The 20,061-nt window shown below is 36.3% G+C and overlaps 1 protein-coding gene across 3 annotated transcripts in view; it reads left to right on the top strand.

Annotated features, from left to right (window-relative positions):
- PCNX1 (pecanex 1) overlaps nt 1–20,061 on the top strand; it is a 143,718-nt gene that overhangs the window by 64,919 nt on the left and 58,738 nt on the right. Inside the window, exons 8-11 of one of the 3 annotated variants that reach the window (XM_040975357.1) lie at nt 2,634–2,818; nt 14,209–14,299; nt 15,904–15,961; nt 18,329–18,546. In XM_040975357.1, coding sequence (XP_040831291.1) covers nt 2,634–2,818; nt 14,209–14,299; nt 15,904–15,961; nt 18,329–18,546 — 552 coding nt within the window. The remainder of the gene's footprint in view (nt 1–2,633; nt 2,819–14,208; nt 14,300–15,903; nt 15,962–18,328; nt 18,547–20,061) is intronic. The other 2 variants (XM_040975359.1, XM_040975358.1) reach the window with 2 other exon arrangements.

Raw genomic sequence — 20,061 nt, 5'->3', positions numbered from 1 at the left:
GTCTAAGCGAGTTATTAAGTGCTTTTAAAGTTAGAGCTTAAAGAAGTAATGCCAGTAAGAGTTGACATTTTGCAGACTTGATGTTTTTTGCATATTGTGGCCTCTGCATAGAACATGTACTGTTAGAACATGTCTCTAACGGAAGCTTACTAGATGGGTGTTCAGGGTAACACTGTTTAGCAGAACTTTCTGTGATGGTGGAAATATTCCATCGCATGCCTTTCAATAGTAGACACCAACTGTGGGCTACTGCTGACTTTAGCAACTGTTGAGCCTGCTACCTACATTATGTGGTTATTGAACATTTGAAATTTGGTTAGTGGGACTGAGGAGCTAAAAATTTTAACTAGTTCAGATACAGAGCTACTAACTCAGGCTGTTACTGTCGTAACCAGAGGCTTAAGGAATATGCACAGGATTTTCTGCTTAGCCTTTTATTTCAGTCGTCAAGGCAGATGAGTTTGTTTTGTAAGTACCAGAGAATCTGTTACAGTGAATTCAAAGGATTAGAGAGAATAGTTGCACAGGAAAAATGATGAAGTAACTGAGTAAGAAGCATTCTAGTTTTGTTTGAAACAAAATAATTTCTATTATTTTTGCTTAATTTTTTTTTTTTTTAATTTGAAAGTTAGAATGACAGAGAAAGAGAGATCCCCCAGTACTTGGAACATCCAGAGCAGGGTCAGGTGAAGCCAGGAGCCTAGAACTTTTTTGATGCTCTCAAAAGGAGTTTGGGAGCCCACGTACTTGAGCCTCCCTAGGCATTGCAGCAGGGAACCAGGACTTAAAGCAGCACCACGACAAGGATGCAGGCCTCTGAGACAGTGGCTTAACTCACCGTACCAAATAGCTTGGATAGCATTCTGACATGGGTCACAGTTAATTTTGATATACAGAATGCAGAGGTGCATTGCATGCACGTTCTATATGTGTACCATGTGCCAAATGATGTGTTGTGATTGTAGTCAAAATTATCTTATGAATTTGATCAATTCAAATTTGTTAAAGCATGGCTGTGTTAAAGCTCAGTATTTTAAATAAATAAATGCCTAAAAATATAAAAAGAGTAAGCAATGGTACAATTTCTTAATTATCTAAATTATTTTTTAAAATAAAAAAAATCAATTTATGATAACATAATACTGGATTTAAAAATATTTTATTTATTTATTTGAGGACTGATGGAGATAGAGGTCCAACCACCGGTTAACTCCCCAAATGACCCCAACAGCAGATCTTGGCCCAGCCAGTGCTAAGAGCCAGGAACTCCATCCCATCTCCCACGTGTGTGGCAGGGGGTCTCCATCATTGGGCCGTCTTCTGCTGCTTATCCCGGTATAGTAGCTGGAAGCTGGATTAGAAAAACAGCAATTCCGGCTTGAACTGGCACTCTGACGTAGGATGTCAGTGTTGGAAGCAGTTTCCTAACCCACAGTACCACAATGCCAGCCTCTAGGTATTTCTGAAATTTTGTAAAATTTAGAGAGAACTAGTGTCCTCAGAGAAATTCGTGGTGTCTAAATCACTTTTAAGATTTTTGCAAATGAGGAACCCTTGCTATTGAAATTGTTGTGTGTATTGGAAAGGAAAATAAAATTTGTTAAAAAAAAACATAACTAACAATATTTATATAAAGCATGCAAACTTCTTTCTGAAACATGCAGAATCTTTATAATAACACTTGATATTGCAGGTTGAGTATCCTGTACAGAAAAACTTGGAACCAGGAGTGTTTTGGATTTTGGAGTATTTGCACATCCATAGTGAAATATCTTGGGCCTGGGATTCAAGTTAAACACCATTCACCTGTGCTTCATGTACACCGTGTTTGCATGACCTCAAGGCAGTTGTCTTTAGTATCTTCAGTCCTGTGTGGTCGGTTGTAGAATTTCCCACTTGTGGTATCATGTTAGGTTTGAAATGTTTTGGGCTCTCATATCAGGGATGCTCAACCTGTTATTCTGCTTCTCTGAACATCTCAGTGACAGTATTTCATTTGGTTGAATCAATTACTGTGGCTTGTCTTATACTTGTGAATGATTTTCTTTCTATTCAAAATTGAAAATCTTGGTTCCATTTAATATTCTTAAATTTTCAAGTGTATAGAACTTGGTTTGATTGTGAATTTGAGCCTGAAAAGTTGATTCTGGATTATTACAAGATTCTAAGTGAAAGTACTTTTTTTTTTTTAAATGAAAATTAGTGTTTGTTGGTGACGAGCTACAACCCACACATGTGAGGACTTCAAAAGTTTGCAGAGTAAAACTAAGATAATATACCTTTCCTATGAACTTTTTGAAGTAGTTTCATATTTAATGTACTTGCGATTCTTTGTTTTTTTTTCCTTTACCTTAGAATTTGATAGATTGAGGTGAAAAAAGATCACAGATGAGCTCATTCACATGTACATTAATTCTTTGTCACTTTTGGCACTACACATTTGATTTGTAAAGACCAGAAGGTTTTAGTTAGTAGCATGAGTTGAATCTGGATATTTTACTAAGTTGTTGGCTCTTTCCTAGGCTATTGTTGAAAAGCGTCTTTTTGAATTGGTTTTCTGTATTGTGTTCATTCTAGCTATTGTTTTTTCTTTTCTTTCCTGTAATGTCTTCCCACTCCATGTTTTTTCCTAGCCTTCAAGATGGTCAGCAAAGCCAGCAGTCCACAGCCCAGGTCAAAGTCCAGTCCCGTCCCCCTTCCCAGGCTGCAGTGCTCAGTGCTAGTGCCTCCTTGCTGGTGAGAAATGGGAGTGTCCACTTAGAAGCATCACATGACAATGCATCTACTGTAGGCGGTAGCAGTTTGCACGATGAACTTGGTATGCAGGCCATATCTAATCTTGGTGATAAAGCATTAATGTAGGAGATAATGAATAGCCCTGATTACAGTTCTTGGGATAATTTTTTTATAGAACTGTACTTAGGAACAGTTGTTATGGAATTTGCCTTGTATGTAAGGAAAATTTGCTGTTTGCTTTTTCCTTTTCTGTTTCTATCCTTTATTTTACATTTCCTTTTGAGTGTCTCTAAGTAAGTAAAGTAAAATGTTAGTAAATGTTGATACTTCAGTCTACTCAGAATGTTTTGCCTATTTCCAGTATTGCCAGGCATCAGTCATGTGTCAGAATTGATTTTTTAAAAGATTTATTTGTTTTTACTGGAAAGTTAGATATGCAGAAAAAAGGAGAGACAGAGGGAAAGATCTTTCGTCCACTTGTTCACTCCCCAAGTGGTTGCAATGGCTGGAGCTGAGCTGATCTAAAGCCAGAAGCCAGGAACTTTTTCTAAGTCTCTCACATGGGTGCAGGGTCCCAAGGCCTTGGGCTGTCCTTGACTGCCTTCCCAGCCACCTTTAGGGAGCTGGATGGGAAGTGGAGCAGCCAGCATATGAACTAGTGCCCATATGGAATCTCACCATATGCAAAGGCATAGATTTAGCTACTAGGCAATCGTGCCAGACCCAAGGGAAAATCGATTTTTTTGAAAAGTGGTTTTGATTAAACTTTAATTTCTTTGATTACTTTATGCTATGGGAAAGGCAAAATTGATCTTTCTTTAGGGTATTCTGTCTTATGATCATGGCCACTACTTTATAGTAAGATTTAACATAATTCGAAATGCAGTTTCATACTAATATCAAACAACCATATACAGTATATATTTTTGGTGTATATATAAATATATACATTAATTATTAAGTAATTCTTAGGCACTGTATCATTTTAAAAGCCCAGTAATATGTATCTACTTAAATACCTACTTTATACATTATTTAAGGACAATATTTTATACTACTATGTTTTTTTCTCTGTGCAATTTGGCTTTCTTCTGTTCAGACTATAGATTGATAATGATTTAAGTAAATGTAATTGGTATTCAGGAGCAGTTGCTTGCAAACATTTACTCATTGTGCTGTGATTATGCATGTTATAATTTTCCTGCTTTTAAAATTTTTAATGCTGTTGGTTCTTTAACTGGCAAGATCTGTGGTATAAGGTGCCCAGATTATGCTTAATAAAACCTGCATGCTTTCTGCTCTCTTCCATTTTGTAAAGTCTTTAAAGAGAAGTTTTAATATATATAAAGATGTGTACCTTGATGAAAGCGATCCTCTAGCAAATCTTGCAGAAATTTGAAAATGATCGTCTGAGATATTTCCTACCATTAAAGCACATGGTGGTTAGGGTTCCTGAAGTTGTGGCGTGGCCTTTTAAGCTGCCACCCCGTGACACCCACATCCCGTTTTGGTGCTGGTTTGAGTTCTGGTGCTCCACTTCCCATCCAGCGCCCTGTTAATGTGCCTGGGAATGCAGTGGCAGATGTCCTGCATACTGGGGGTTCCTACTGTCCATGGAGACATGCCTGGGTTGAGTTTTAGGCTCCTAGGTCCAGCATGGTGCAGCCCCACAGTAACTGCTGTTTGGGCAGCAAACCAGTTTTCTATCTCTGTAGCTGAAGATAAAAGTCTTGATTGCAGGTGACTTTAGCGTCTGCTGATGGATATTCGGGATATTCTCTTGACGTCTGTATTTTACTAGTTAAATCTGTCTTCTGCTGGCTGATTTGTGACCCTCGGTCGTTAAATGTGGCCAAATCAAAAGTCAGCAATGCAAAGTACATCCTTGTTATGTACAAGTTCACCAAAAAAGATCTGAAAGTGAATTTTTTATTATGTTAATTTCCTTTCAAAAATTAATATGAGAAAATGTATGTAGTGGTGAAGTATCCCATTGTAGTTGATAATTAATACTCTGAAGTGAGATAATTTTTCCCCATGATTAAAATTAGTACTGGTTAGTAATGAGGTTAAACTTTTTTTCATCTGAGTGTGAAAAATAGTGTTTTAAATAAGGAACGAGTATAGGAATTCTGAATTTATCAAAACAAATATGCAGTGTATGATCTCAAGGCAGAGTTTCTCTCATTAATTCAAGTCTTTGTAAATTTAATTAGATAGAGAGATTTCCTACCCCACTAGGGAAAACATAATTAGAAGATAAAAACATAAGTTTAAAAAAGTGATGCTTGGATTAATTTTCCTAAGGCTTTCTTTTGTTACTGTAAAAGAATTGATAAAGAGGTTGTCCTTTGAGGTAATCTACGTTACCTTAAAGATTATAACCTTGAATATTCAGTCAGTTCAGGGAGAAGTTCAAGGACATTTGACAGCACCTTATTCTTGTTAAGCATTTTATAGCAGCTGTGCATTATTAAAGCAGAAGCATAATTGGAAACTCTTGAATTTTTTAGTTCAAAAAGCAAAGACTCAGATGGTTCATTTTAACCTGCAAGATTTTGCTCAAATTAAGTTTGATATTTAAGAAAGATTATATGTACCACTCTAGCATTATGGACTATGGTATATGTACTTTTGCTCGTTATAAATGTGGAGTTCAGAGAACTAAAACAGACCTTGGAATTTATATTTCAGTTCTTCATGTTATTTTATGTCACGTTTATTCATCTGACCAAAAAACTACTTATTTTTGCAAACACTTTGTTCTTACGCGTTATTGTTACTAAATTCTATGAGAGGAGGAGCAACATAAAACACAATATATAAATGAAAACAGAGTGTTTATTTAATTGAAATATTTTGAAAAATGCCTCATTTCTAGAAGGAAGAGTGTTAAAATATTTGTGACATGTATTCCCCTTAAACTTTAGATAAATTAAAATGTACGGTTTTTCTCTGCTTGTCACAGAAATACAAGTTTACGAATAGTAACCGTATAGTAAGTTAAGGTCTTCTGTGTTTCATCACTCGGGGCGATTCACTGTTGCTGTGCTGTAATTTTTCCTTCCAGTCTTTTTCAATGTACTCGTGTAATACTTTCCTGAAATAGAATTGGGATCTTATTGTGTGTCTTTTGTGCTACTGTGTGTGTGTGTTACCTTTTTTCACTTAGCGTGCTGTGTTTATCCATGTCATTAACTGCTCTTCAACTCATTTCTATGTGACCACATATTTTGATCAATATGAAAGGTAAATTGCAGAGCCAGACTTCTGGAAAGTCAGTCTTTATATTCTAGCTCTGCTGCTTACTAACTGCGACACCTTGGGCAAGTCACTTTCTCTCCCAGCTACTGTTTACTCATTTATCAAAGGGCAGCAATAAGAAGACCTGGCTTCAAGGCTTTTCGTTAAGTTTATATCAATAAAAAGCAAAGTAGACAGAACAGTGCCTACCAATAGGAAGGTTATTAGTTACTGAAACAATCATTACAGTTATTAATAAAATGTTAGTTCATGATTTATTTAATAAGTTACTCGGGGAACTGGTGAAATTGAATTGTTATTCAAGAGAAATAAACATTCCTGGGGCTTTGATGTACATTCATGCTAATTACTGTATGGAGGGTTTATACCGGTGTTTAATTCTTCAGCAGGATTTGTGAGTGTGTGTTTTATTCCCACAAGTATAAGTTTAAAATAAATGTAGATAAAATTCATCTCATGCACTAACTGGGTAATGCTCAGAAGTTTGTAATTTTTTTGTTTAAGCTAGAATATTATTTCAGACAGTTTTAGGTGCCTTGACTAGTTTGGAAACTTTGCAGAAAATGACGAGCACTAGTTGAGATATTTTGTCTCTTGTTAGTAATACAAAAAAATATCTTGAAACGCTAGGCTGGATTGTTTTCCTGCACTTAAACATTCTTAAGATTCTGAGTTGCTTAGTACTTGTATACAATTAGATTCTTTGCTGCAGGGGACTCCGAGCCCCAGCCAATCAATGACTAGTAGAAGTATATATGTTTCTCTCCTGATTGTCTAATGGTAGTCATTTTGAAGCAGATGGATTGCCTGTGTTGTCCTTCACATATGGCTTCCCCTCCTGGTGCAAGACAATAGCTGTGGTTGTTATTTTCTTACCAACAGAAAAGGAAAGGGGCTAAAAACCAGACAGCCCTTCCTCTCATTGGCTTGTACCTGCTCACATGGTGACTTACAGCTGCCACAGAGGCTGGGCAGTGTCTCCTCAGTGGAAGGTCTTGTTATTAACAGGTGTAAGGAGGAGCTGGGTACAGGAGGCTAGTTACCAGTCTTTGGCATAATAAGACAAAGATTTTGAATCAGTGACAGATCAGTGAGCTACTATAAACTTGAGTTCAGTAGACTGCAGATGTTTGTTCTAACATTGTAATTTTGCTTGAAGAAATGAAGGTACACCAGCACAGTGTAGTATTCAGAGAACTATATACATCTCTAACATCAGCATGAAGAGTCAAGCTATTTAGTAAGAAATAAAAGGCTGTCTCTAGGGTGTGGAGAACTTCATTTTGTATACTGTTTTGCAAGCTTCTGATGAGTAAGTAATCGTTTTTTTTTTTTTAAAGATTTATTTATTTTTATTACAAAGTCAGATATACAGAGGAAGAGAGGCAGAGAGGAAGATCTTCCATCTGATGATTCACTCCCCAAGTGACCACAGTGGCCAGTGCTGCGCCGATCCGAAGCTGGGAACCAGGAGCCTCTTCTGGGTCTCCCACGCAGGTGTAGGGTCCCAAAGTTCTGGGTCATCCTTGACTGCTTTCCCAGGCCACAAGCAGGGAGCTGGATGGGAAGTGGAGCTGCCGGGATTAGAACTGGCGCCCATATGGGATCCCAGCGTGTTCAAGGTGAGGACTTTAGTCGCTAGGCCACGCTGCCAGGCCTGAGTAGTAGTTTTAAAACACCAAACAAGTACTCCAAATCAATTGCTTCCTTTTGGGAACTTCACTGAGTATCTACTGTTCCATGCTCATCCATCCACTCATTTCCTCACTGAGCACTCCTTTTTTTTTTTTCTCCATCAATTTTATGGATAACTTGCTATGGAAAATAACTGCATGTATGGAACTTGTGCCACTCAGTGTGTTGTAACAGGTGAGTGTGCATTATGAAAGTCAAGCTGCAGAAAGTCCCTTTTCCAAGATTTCTCGTGCATCATTATACTTCCTGCTCCCGCTTCTGGCCATGGGCATACGCATACGTATTTCTGTCATTAAGATCTTCTCTCTCCTGGAAGTCGATTCAGATACAGTCACAGAGCATGTGGGCCTTTGTGTTTAGTTTTCCTGTCGTGTGTTTTGAGTTTCATCTTGTTGCATGTATTAGTTTTTTCCATCTACTGGCCAAGTAACCTCATGAGGTATATTGTTTGTTCACTTATTTGTTGATGGATGTCTATTGCTTCCAACTTTTTAAGTATTATTAATAAGGTTTGTAAAAAAAAATCTTTTTAAAATGATCTGTATTCCCACCAGTAAGTTCTAGTTTTTTCATGCTCTTATCAACATTTGTCACTATAAATAGTTTTAGACTTAGGGGTATGTATAATGACATCTCATCATGGTTTAAATTTGTATTTCTGTTATAACAAAGGTACATACACACCTTTGGATATGTTTATTGACAGTACATGTGAAATAAATCCACATAATTGACTCATTTTAAAGAGAATTGTTTTCTTACTAATGAGATATAATGCTTCCGTGGTATGTTGGATACAATTCATTTGTCAGGTACCATTTTCTAAATATTTTCTCCTGTACTTTGGCTTGCTGTTTTGCTTATATGGCCAGTCATGATGTTTTCAATGTCTCTTAGCAGAAATCCTGGGTTCAATACCCATCTTCCGCTCCGCCTCCCGCTGCCTGCAGGTGCACTGCCTTGGAAGGCAGCAGGGATGTCCCTGGTGTTTGGGTCCCTGCTACTCAGGGGGTAAAGCTGGAATTGATTTTCTAGCTTCAATCTCTCTGGCTTTTGTGGGCATTTGGGGAGTGAATCAACAATGGTAGTGGATGGAATACTTATTCTTGCTTTGTCTCTCAAGTAAAAATTTTTAAAAAGAGGCATAGCAAATAGCATTGTGTCTTGATTTCCATTGTGTCACTATAATTAAAGATGTTTTAGCAGCCCAAGGTTCTAAAACATAGAGCTTGGCAAGTTATTACATGTTGGCTAAGTACAACTTGATGACTGACTTTGTAAATAAAGTAGGTATGTGCTTTTTATGCATTGTCTGTGACTCCTTTCACATTATTATAATGGGAAACTTGAATTTTTATCATTTTAAAATTTATATAAAGCGTACTAATTTCAAATGATATGATACAGATTTAGGGTCTTAGTGAAACTTCACACTTTGCTCTTTCTGCCACTCTATGTTCCTCCTTTCTTCTTCTTTTTTTTTTTTAATAGCTTACAATGCCATATTTTAATTTCACTTTGCAGTCATAGGCTTAAGATTCTGTTAGGTAAAGAAAAAAAAAAAACCAAAAAAACAACCCTAGTATTCCTCAGGATCGTAAACAAAAGCAATGCACAATGATCAAATCCCAGGATGTCAGTCTCACTGCTGTGGATTATACTTTTTGTACTCTGTGTTAGCTATCACAGGTAAGGGAAAACATAATGATATTTGGCCTTTTGGGACTGGCTTATTTTATTAAGCATAATGGTTTCCAGTTGGGTCTGTTTAGTTGCAGCAGGTATCATTGTGCTTTTTGGTTTTTTCTGGCTGACTGGTACTTCATAGTATATATACCGCATTTCGTTTATGTAGTCATCAGTTAATGGCCATCTTGGTTGAATCCATGTTTTAGCAATTGTGAATTGAGCCTCTATAAACATGAATATAGACAAAATTCTCATATACTGATTTCATTTTATTTGAATAAATTCCTAGGATAGCTGGGTTATATGGTAGCTGTATTTTCGGATATCTGAGGATCTTTATACTGTCTTCTATCAGAGTTTACATTCCCTTCAACAGGGAGTTAGGGTACTTTTTTCCCACATCCTCAGCAACACTTAATGTTTTCTGGATTCTGTATGACAGCCTGTAATGGCAAACTTGAATTATTATCGCTGCAAATAGTATCCAATACATAAAGCTGAAAATATTTATTATCTAGCTCTTTACAGAAAAAGTATGCAGACTACTAATCTAGGAAGAAAAAAAGTCAATTAATAATGTAAGCTGCAATGTGGTGAGTCATTCCTGAAAACTCAATGTTTCCTCAGAAACTCAGGGTTGCCACTCATGGTAATAATGGAACACTATCAGAGAAATGAGAACGGATCTCTAAGGCCTGTTTTCTTAGAACTCTGATGAATTCATGAGATAGCATTGTTAGCAAAAAAAAAAAAGAAAAAAAAAAGAATCATCACTTTCAGAAAAGAGGTCCCTGGTACACTTAGCATTTAAGCGTTTTAGTCAGTCATAAGGATGTCTGTGGTCCTCCAATAGTTGACTGAAAGCTGCTTGGTTAATTTGTCATCCTGTATCTCCTTTGCTTTTGTAGCCCTAAGATTAATACTAGAAAAATGAGAAATCAAGACATAGGTGAGGTCTGAGGTCGAAGCACACTGAGGGGGCTTAGAGTTCAGAAAAAAAAAATGATTAACCAAGAAATTTAGGAGATGGCCTCTTGTTCACACAGGAGGATTATAACAAGCCCTATAGGTGATCTATCCTAGAAATCACCTCCTTCGAAGATGAGTATCTGTCGTTAGAAAATGAGTGACATCAGAAACATGACGAGGCTTGCTTTGTTGCGTGATATTCTGAAAGTTTTTGATGTGCTTTGTGTTGTGGGGTTAGGAATTTATTTGGTAGGGATTCCACTTGTGCATTTGCCAGTGCTCACTTAGAATCTGCTGCACATGTGGTTCCAGCCACATGCTCTGTGGTTTTTAAGTCAGTATCTGGTGGTCTTCAAAGTCTGTCCAGTTTTACCTATCTTTCTATTACTCTTCACTTATTGTTGGCCTGTTACTCTTTCTTTACTGTTCAGCCTTTTAAAAAGTGATTTGGTATAGTTTACAAATTTAGTTTCTGTAGACGGTTTAACTGTCATTAAATATTCAGAATTCAGAAACGTCAGATGATTTAACATGTCTTTTTGTCTTTAGTGATGCTGTGTCGTTGCTGCTATACTCTTTCAAGACCACAATTCTAGCTTCCAACTTGTTTTCTCTTTTTGCTGTTAAGTCATAAGAGGCCCGTCCTGTGCATTATGGTAATCATACCCTGGGAGCTGAGCCATGTTGAGGTGATTTAGTTTATAATCAAAGTTCATGTGCACAGAATATTTACCTGAGTTTCTACTTTCTCAGGTTAGAGTAATTAGACATAGTAATTTGTCACAACATTTTTTTTTAAATGGAGAATAATGTTAGAATAGTGTCACTAATGTATATTTTGCTTTAGTTGTAAAGCCTAAACGCGGTTATGGTTTTAATCTCAGTTGTGTAAAATTGCTATATGCGCCAAATATATACATGTAAGACAATCTTTTTGAGGTTTATTTATATGTGTGTGTATATATGTTGAGAGACAGAAAACCAAAGTTCCCATCTGTTGATTGTGCAAATGCTTGCAACACTGGGATACCCCAAGTTAAAGCCAGAATGGAAATCAAATCCAGGTTCCCATGTGAGTGACAGAGACCCAAGTACCTGTGGATGTGTGTATCAGCAGGAATCAGTTTTGGAGCAGAGGCAAGACTTGAGCCCTAGGGTTCTGATTTGGGATGTGGGCATCTCAAGTCACAGCCTAACTTCTTGGCCATTTTCTGTTCCTAAAATAATCTTAATTGAATAGACTAATATCTATATTAACTTAGTTCTGTTTTGATTTATTTTTAAGTTGCCTTTAGTTCATCATCATGTTAGCACATTACAATGTAAGCCAAGTTTTTCATTCAAACTTTAGGCTGTATGTCCTTAGTTTTTTTTCTAAATAAAATTTGATATGTTTGAAGTGCTGTTGCCAAAGCCAGAGGATAACAGAGAGACATTGAATTATTATTTTATAGTTAAGTTAGGAATACACAATGAAGCCTTTTGTGGTGTTTTGACAAGTGAGTGTCTGTATATTTTTCAGAACGTGAAGGTGTTCTGTAGTTTAAAATTCAGGCAAAAAGCTTCCTTAGGGAAAACAGTAAAACTAAAGTCATCTACATTTGAAAACCATAACTTCCCTTTTCTTTGACCTGTTTTGTGTCTCCCTTCAATTTCCTAAATTTTATTTCTTCTTAGTCACTAATTTGTATAGGAGCATTCAGTGTTCAACACTTAGGTGGTAATAAAATTGCTAAATATTTCTGTCTCTGTCTAGAAAAACTTTTTTTTTTTAAAAAAAAACAGTTCTTTGTTTTAGCTAAAGTTTACATGTATTTACTGCCCCATTTCACTCTAAGTATTATACAAGGCATTTTTACTTAGTACTAGACATCTGAACATGGTAATGGAATGACAATATTCTTTGATTGCTATGCCTGAAAATTATGAGGACAATACCTTTAGTTGATTTTAGTTACATATCCATATTGCTTTCAATATACTAAGCCGGGATTTATACTAATAAAAATCCCATGGAAGTTTTAATACCCCCATAATAAAGTAGAAGCTTATTTAAATCTTTTGAATACTAAATTAAGTTATTTCTGAAATAAATACAAACTGTGTAATAACAAGTGAATTTATATGTTCTGTTCTTACTGAGTTTCACATACAACAGCCAAGCTACTCTTTGTTACTGTAATTTAGTTGTTTAGCATGAGTTTATTATTTTGCATTTGTGCAGTTGGTTCCAATGAAGTGGGTTTTTTTTTTTGACTAATATTATGATAGCAAGCCAATATCTGATTATCTATATGTGGGAAAAGAGCAGAACATTAAAAACTGACATTTTGAAAATAAGTTTTGGATTTCAGCTTAGTGTTTTTATTTAATATTTTTATTTTCAATTTCTGTAACCTATGCTACTGCTTCAAACAAACATTCAGTAATACATTGACAACTGGTGTCACTTCATTTTCATTGACTAATCGTTTCTCTGTTATAGAGGTGCTTAGAATGCCTAGTTAAAATTAGAGAGAGAGAGAGAGAGTCTTACTTGGTACACATGCAGAATAACTCCCCATTGAAAAAATACAGCAAAGGAAATGAGCACTTCACAGACAGCCTTGTTTCTAATTGCTCTCAGAATGCATTATTCTCACTGAACAATAGAAAGGTCACTCTAGGAAGTACTGTAACAAAGTAAAATTTTGCATGTTCTATAGCCCAAGTGCTCAGAGAAACCTATCTGTTAAAGTGTCTTTTGTGCTTCTAGTCCTTTAAAGAATGAAGTGCTGGTTGAAATGGCTTTGTAAACCCTTAGTTACATATGGCACTTTGGGCTCCTTTTGTCGTGTTTTTTTCAAGTGTTCATCTAAATTTAAAAATCCACATCGCACGCTTTTTCAGATTATAATCATGGACTAGTCTTTTACATAGAAATAATCTTTCAGTTTAAAATTGCTGTGTAAGTTTCCTTAGCCTTGTAACCACACTACTTCAACTAATAAAACATGACTCACACACTCATGAAATAGTCTAGACTAGACCCACATGATTGCACAGCTCTGTACCTCATGTATAACCCTCCAGAAGTTCATGAGATTCCCTTCCATTGATGTGGCTTCTGTACTTCCTCAAGGTGAAGAATGCATTTAAAATTCCATTTGCAAAACTCATTATACATTATAACCTTCATTTTGGGAGATCTTTTCATATGTATTCATCTGCAACCAATATAATTTCTAAACCTTTCATTAGTTTGAGTTTGATAGAGATATTTAACTCCAGTGATTTGCTTCCAAATTTTTTGTAAAGCTCTTGTGATAGACTTATACAGTCTGTAATTTCATTAAATGCTCTAGTTTAATTTTTGCCAGCATAATTGTAGTTTATTTAATCCATTGAATTTTCTCATTTCTATTTTCATTTCTTCTTTAAAAAAAAAATAATCCCCAGAATGCCTCTTTGAGTTTTGTTGTTTTGCTATTTGAGCTTTATCAAATAGGGAATAGGGAGTTTTGCAAAGGGCCATACTCACCTTTCAGTTGCAGTTGGGTTGTCTTTAGTAACATTGAATTCATTCACATGATGATCTGATTTAAGGATTGCTAATAAGGAGAAAAAAAAAAGATACTGCAATTCTTGACTTTCAATTTGGTTATACATGTGTCATTTAATACTGCCATCTAGCCTTCCATTTCTTTTCAGTTCACCTTGGGCTGAATTACATGAATATTGTTGTTATTAAAATACTGTAGAAAAAAGTGTAGTTTTTTTAATATGGAATATATTATGAAATGTTGTTCAGTGTATTATGAAGAAAATTTTCTGACTGTCGTAATGACTTTTTAAAATAATCATTTGTTTTGCTAGGTAAGTTCTCTTCCACTCTATATGAGACTGGTGGCTGTGATATGTCACTTGTGAATTTTGAACCAGCAGCAAGAAGAGCATCTAATATCTGGTATGTGTGAGAAAATATTAGAGATTTTGTTTACCTGCATGTTTTTGCTTTGCTTAAAGTTCTTAAGCCTGGATATATACAGGTTTAATTTTTTATGTTTCTAATTGACTAATATAATCATGGTATACTGTATTATATTTTGAAATATTTTATCTGTTGTAGAATTCCTAAATTGACTTAACTGATACATCTGTTTCCTGAAATAATTCCTTTTTTTTTTTAGTAGTAAGAAAATTTAAAATCTAGTAATTACTTTCAGGTGTACACAGCATTTTTATTAACTGTAGTCACCATGTCAGATGCAAAGAATATTTGGAAAACATACTTATATCAACCAAATTTCACTTAAATATTTGCCATATTACATTGTTTGCAGAGAATTAAGCTAGAATTTTATTCTGTGAAAATGTAAGCATCATTAATAAAAATTATTATGTATGTTTAAAAATATTTAAGCTTCCTATAATTATTGTAATAGGAAAGTATGTATCTGCACAATTTCAAATTTAATTATAGATTTTGTGCTGTTTCTGTATTACAGGATGGAAGAAAGCATATCAAAAAAGGGTTTACATTACAGAGTTCAAACTCATATTAATTACTTCTCTTAAGTATAATTAAAAATTTATTTCCTTGTTAAGGACTTTTTTCACATACCTTTATTAATATTCAGCATTTATTTTAGTTGGAAGTTTTTGTTGTGTTTAATGAAAAATTTCTCTGTTTTAGGAGTGTGTTAAAATGTGCGTCAAGTCACATTTTACTTTTTTTCTGTTAGGCGTTGGTAAAATATAAGGAAACTAGAAGAAAAGCAGATAAATTAGAAATCTTTATCATATAAATTACCATTTTAAAATGTTAGTTTTGCTTCCTGCAGTTTTACTTTTCCTCATGTATTCAGGTTCCTGCTTTGGATTCCATATTGATGAGCCAGCATACTCTCCTGAAAAGCGTCACTTGATTCTTATTTTAGGACTTTGCTTTATTAATGGGTCACAACCTGTGGACAATTTACTTGTTTTTAAAGTTTGAAGATCCAATTGATGCAAGAGGACTGCTGAAAATATAAGCTAATAGCAGTAATTAGTTTCTCTAAGCTCCTTTCACCTAGTTCAGAATGTACTCATCAACAGATTTTGAAGTTGGAGCATTACCTTATTGTACAGTGCTGAAAACTGTAGGGAAAGGGAGGAATGGAAATACTTACTCTGGTTTAGTGTAACTTGGGAGAACAATTGCTCACATCATAAATATGGCAAACCCTTATGTTTTGCAATCCAGGGTTTACTTAAATGTGAAAACCGAATTGTCATGTCCGAGGCTGCCGTATTATAGCTTAGATTTATTATGTCTGGTTATTTAAACACGTTCACAAGAGCCTTGTGCCACACGAGCTGCTGTCATCAGAAGATAATCTGTCCAGGATACCAGTTGAAGAGGTTAGAATAGACCTTAGCGCTCACAGTGTACGCTGTTTTTGTGTTTAGAAGTTTATATGGAAAAGTGAAACTAGTGCAAATATCGTTGAATTGTTGAAGGATTTTTCTTTCTACTGCTTCGCAAGCTGTATTTTAATTCCTAAAGCCTTTCTTGTTCTATTTTAGTGACACGGATTCTCATGTATCCAGTTCTACCTCAGTTCGCTTTTATCCACATGATGTGGTAGGTTTTTCTGTATTTTTATGTTGTACTATATTTTCATATTAAACATTTCTATAAATATGTATAAATCAGAAGAATCAGTGAAGTTACAGCATGTCATTTTTGTTGAAAACTGGGGAAATCACCTTTGCTGTCCAGAGGATCTCCTCTTGTAAATCCTTTAATGAGAAACAAAAGTAAAACACCATAAAGTTTAATGAACTATTTTTATACATTTTGAACCTATCTGCTGGTTCATTTTTACGTGACCACAACAGCTAAGATGGGGGCAAGCCAGTGCTGGGAGCCATATCTCGGTCCAGGCTGCCTGTGTGTAAGATGGAATAAGCTACTGTAGCAATCAGATGATGCTTCGTGTGGTGCACGTTAGCAGGAAGCTAGACTGAGGAGCATGGTTATATGGTTGTTCTGGGAAGTGAGTGTTCTACGTCATGTTAACCACTACACCAAATGCCTACTCATGGAAATGCAATTATGAGTATAATTCTAAGGGTGTAGCTGTGAATTGGCAAAAGCAGCAATTTTCAACATGTGGATATTTGATGAAAATATCTGAAAGTTTCTGCATATCGTAGTTGGAGGAATGCTACTGGTATCTAAGGTATAGAGTGTCACAGTTTAGAAACCTTAATGAGAAAAAAAATTGTTCTGAGAAATAATTTGTCAATAGAGATAGAAATGGAAAACAGATTTTAAGTATTTTGTTTTATTTACTCATTGAGTTAAGGATTTATTTATTATTAGATTTAGAAAGAGATGTAAAGACAGAAAGAGAGAGAGTGAGAAAGAGAGACAATCTTCCATCCTCTGGTTCACTACACGAATGGCCAAAGCAGCCAGGGCTGCTTGAAGCCAAAGCCAAGAGCCAGAGCTGCGTCTGGTTTCCCAGGTGGATAACAAGAGCCCAGACATTTGGGTCATCTTCTGCTACTTTCCCAGGCCATTGCTTGGATAGGAAGTGGAGCAGCTGGAACTAGAACCAGCACCCATATGGCAAGCTGATTTCACAGATGTCACCTCCATCTCATTAACATCACATGGTTTTATTTATTTGTTTTTAAGATCTATTCTTTTTTTTTTTTTTTAATTTGAAAGGCAGATTTTTACAGAGAGAAAAAGAGACAAAGGTCTTCCATCTGCTGGGTTGCTCCCCAAGTGGCCACAATAGCCGGAGCTGAGCCGATCCCGAAGCCCAGAGTCAGCAGCTTCCTCTGAGTCTCCCATGTAGGCACAGGATTCCAAGTCCTTGGGCCGTCCTCCACTGCCTTCCCAGACCACAAACAGGTAGCTGGAAGGGAAGTGAAGCAGCTGGGATATGAACTGGCAGTCAGATAGGATCCTGGCATTTGTAAGGCAAAGATTTAGTTACTAGGCTACTGTGCTGGACCCACATTAAGTGTTTTAAAAGCAAGGATGTCTCCCCTTCCCCCATTTTATTTGCTATTGTATATTCTTAGGAACTCCATAGGAAGGCAGAAGTGGGAAGATTATTATTTTTATTGTTTTCACATACAAGTGGCATGGAAGCCTTCAGTTAGTAAAGTGCTGCCTAAAGTTGTGCCAATTAAATTTATTTATTTTGTATTTTTTTAATTTGAGAGTCATGGAGCTGTCATCTGCTGATTCACTCCCTAGGGGCTTGTGATGGCTAGGACTGGGCCAGGGCAAAGCCAAGAGCCGGGAACTCCGTTGAGGTCCCCACGTAAGGGGCAGGAGTCCATTGACTTGTGCCACTTCCTGCTGATTGGGATCCTAGAGTCTGTATAGCATGAAACTGGAGGCAGGAGCTGGACAGGGACTGGATTCCAGTTACTCTGTTACGGAATGGATAGGTGTCTTAACCAGTAAACCAACACCCCAGAAACAATTCAGATACTTTTAGAAGATGGGAAAAATGATGGTAAGTGGATGAGTGAAATCTAAAAGAAATAGTTTCCTGCAATAGCAAAAAAATTGGGAAAGCATTAACAAATGATGGTAAATATCAGAGGAGTAAATAAATGTGGAAGAATTCCGACATGAACCTAAAGGTGAGATTCATCGTTGAGTAAAGACTGTACAACAGGGAGAAGAAATGCTATCAAAGGTTCATTGAAAATGGTTTGAGTGGATTCACCAACAGTGCAGTTATAAAATCCTAAGGTTTCACATCTTTCATAACAAAACCTTCCAAAGAATCTGTTGGCTAATTCGCTTTGTTTACTTAGTATTCTGTAGTTTCTTATCATTATCATAAAGCTTACACACTGGACTGGAATAGAGAATTAAGGAACTAAGGGAGGCTTCAAATTGATTTCGTAGTTCTTGAATCATGATTTGATTAAAGATATTTTAAGCCTTTCAGCGTCAGCACTGACTTTCTTTCAGCTTTCTCTCCCACAGATTCGACTGAATAGACTGTTGACCATCGATACAGATTTATTGGAGCAACAGGACATTGATCTAAGCCCTGACTTAGCAAACACTTATGGCCAAACAGAAGAAGCTGCCCAAAAAGTTAAACACTATTACCGCTTTTGGATCCTGCCTCAGCTATGGATTGGCATTAATTTTGACAGACTCACACTTTTGGCCCTGTTTGATAGGTGAGAATGTAGTGTGATCCTGATGATCTATGCTATGCAGATTTTATTTTTAAATTGAAATGTTCCTAGTTATCCATTGAGATTTTTACCTGGTTATCATGTTGGAAAATGTTTTCTGTTTTAGTCCTCTTGGGATAAAACTTAAGGTAATGAGTCTTTCAAACATTGACTGTCTTAAATCCATTAAAAATATTTTCTGTTATAATTTAGTATGTCCGTACCAAGAAATTATTTACTTCAGTGCTAAGACTTACAGATCTGAAACTTAAAGACCATCGAATATGAGATGTTGATGACATTAAGGTATAGAGGATATCCAGATGTGAATGTTATCAGAGGAAACTTCTATCTCTGTTAACACCGCTGTCTTAATGATAGACATACTAGTCTGTTACAACCCAGTGACCAACAGGTACTTCTGGCCAGCATGGAGTAAAAAGACTAGATTTATTCTTCCATGCCAAATAACGCAAACAAGACAAAATGTATGAAACTGGTTTTTCCAGAAATTGAGGGATTGACAACAAGGACAGTTTTCCTTGAGAGATGAAAAACAATCTAGTTACTTTAAGAGAGTTCATAAACTGTAGCAGAGGCAGGGTGTGCTGGAAATGGCCCAAGGGACTGCTTGAGTTGAGATGCGGGGTGAGAGTGCAGGGAGACTGAGGAAGCTGGAATGTATCAGACAAGATATCAGAGAAGAGAGCGTTGCTCAGAGAGACTCAGAAGTCAGCAGGTGCCCTTCACTGTTCGGCAGAGCATTGGTAAGATCCTGATAGAGGAAACAGGGAGGCTAGGCAGAGGACCGTGTAAGGAAGTAGCTCCTGGCCTTTGAACAACATTTTGATGTTTTACAGTACGGTTTTCAGTGTGTTGAGGGAACTCTTGCCTGAACAGTAGCTTATGCCCTACCTCAGACCTGCTTAACAAGAGGGATGAAACAGCATCCCTGTACTTCCAAACAGCACAGTAAAACTCAAGAAGATTGGTAAGAATCCAGAAGCACACCACTCAACAAGTTATGCTTCACAAGTGGTATCTAATCAAAGATGACCAGCTTTGCAAAGAAGTGAGAAAAAGTGACCTCTTATGAAAAGAAAAGTAAATTGAGCCCAATCTGTATCCGGCACAGCTGGTAGAGTTAGCAGATACAGACACTAGAACAGTTACAACTATGCTCTGTTAAGAAAGTGAGGTAGAAACATGAGACATAGACAAAGTAAGTCCTACATCAAGGTTATTTCAGTAGAATGTAACAGTGTGTGAAAAAACAAAGTTCACTAGGTAGGATTAATGATGAATTACATGTTGTAGAAAAATTGAAACTGTTCTCGGTGAAGCAAAGACGTTTCTTACCTGTTCTGTAACTCCAGTGAACACAGCATAAAATCAAAAGGAGAATTGATATATGCCAACTTCAAGGGAAGACAGAAAAAGTTTTAAATATTAGTGGGTAACTTTCTCATTTTGGTGAAAACATATAGAGCAACACTGAAGAAGTTCAGTGATCCCCAA

Source organism: Ochotona curzoniae, unplaced genomic scaffold (genome assembly GCF_017591425.1).
Source record: "Ochotona curzoniae isolate NIBS_2020 unplaced genomic scaffold, NIBS_Ocur_1.0 contig_2688, whole genome shotgun sequence".
NCBI classification, from domain to species: domain Eukaryota; kingdom Metazoa; phylum Chordata; class Mammalia; order Lagomorpha; family Ochotonidae; genus Ochotona; species Ochotona curzoniae.
The sequence above is the reverse complement of the archived record's forward strand: the minus strand, read 5'-3'. Positions and strand labels throughout refer to the sequence as shown.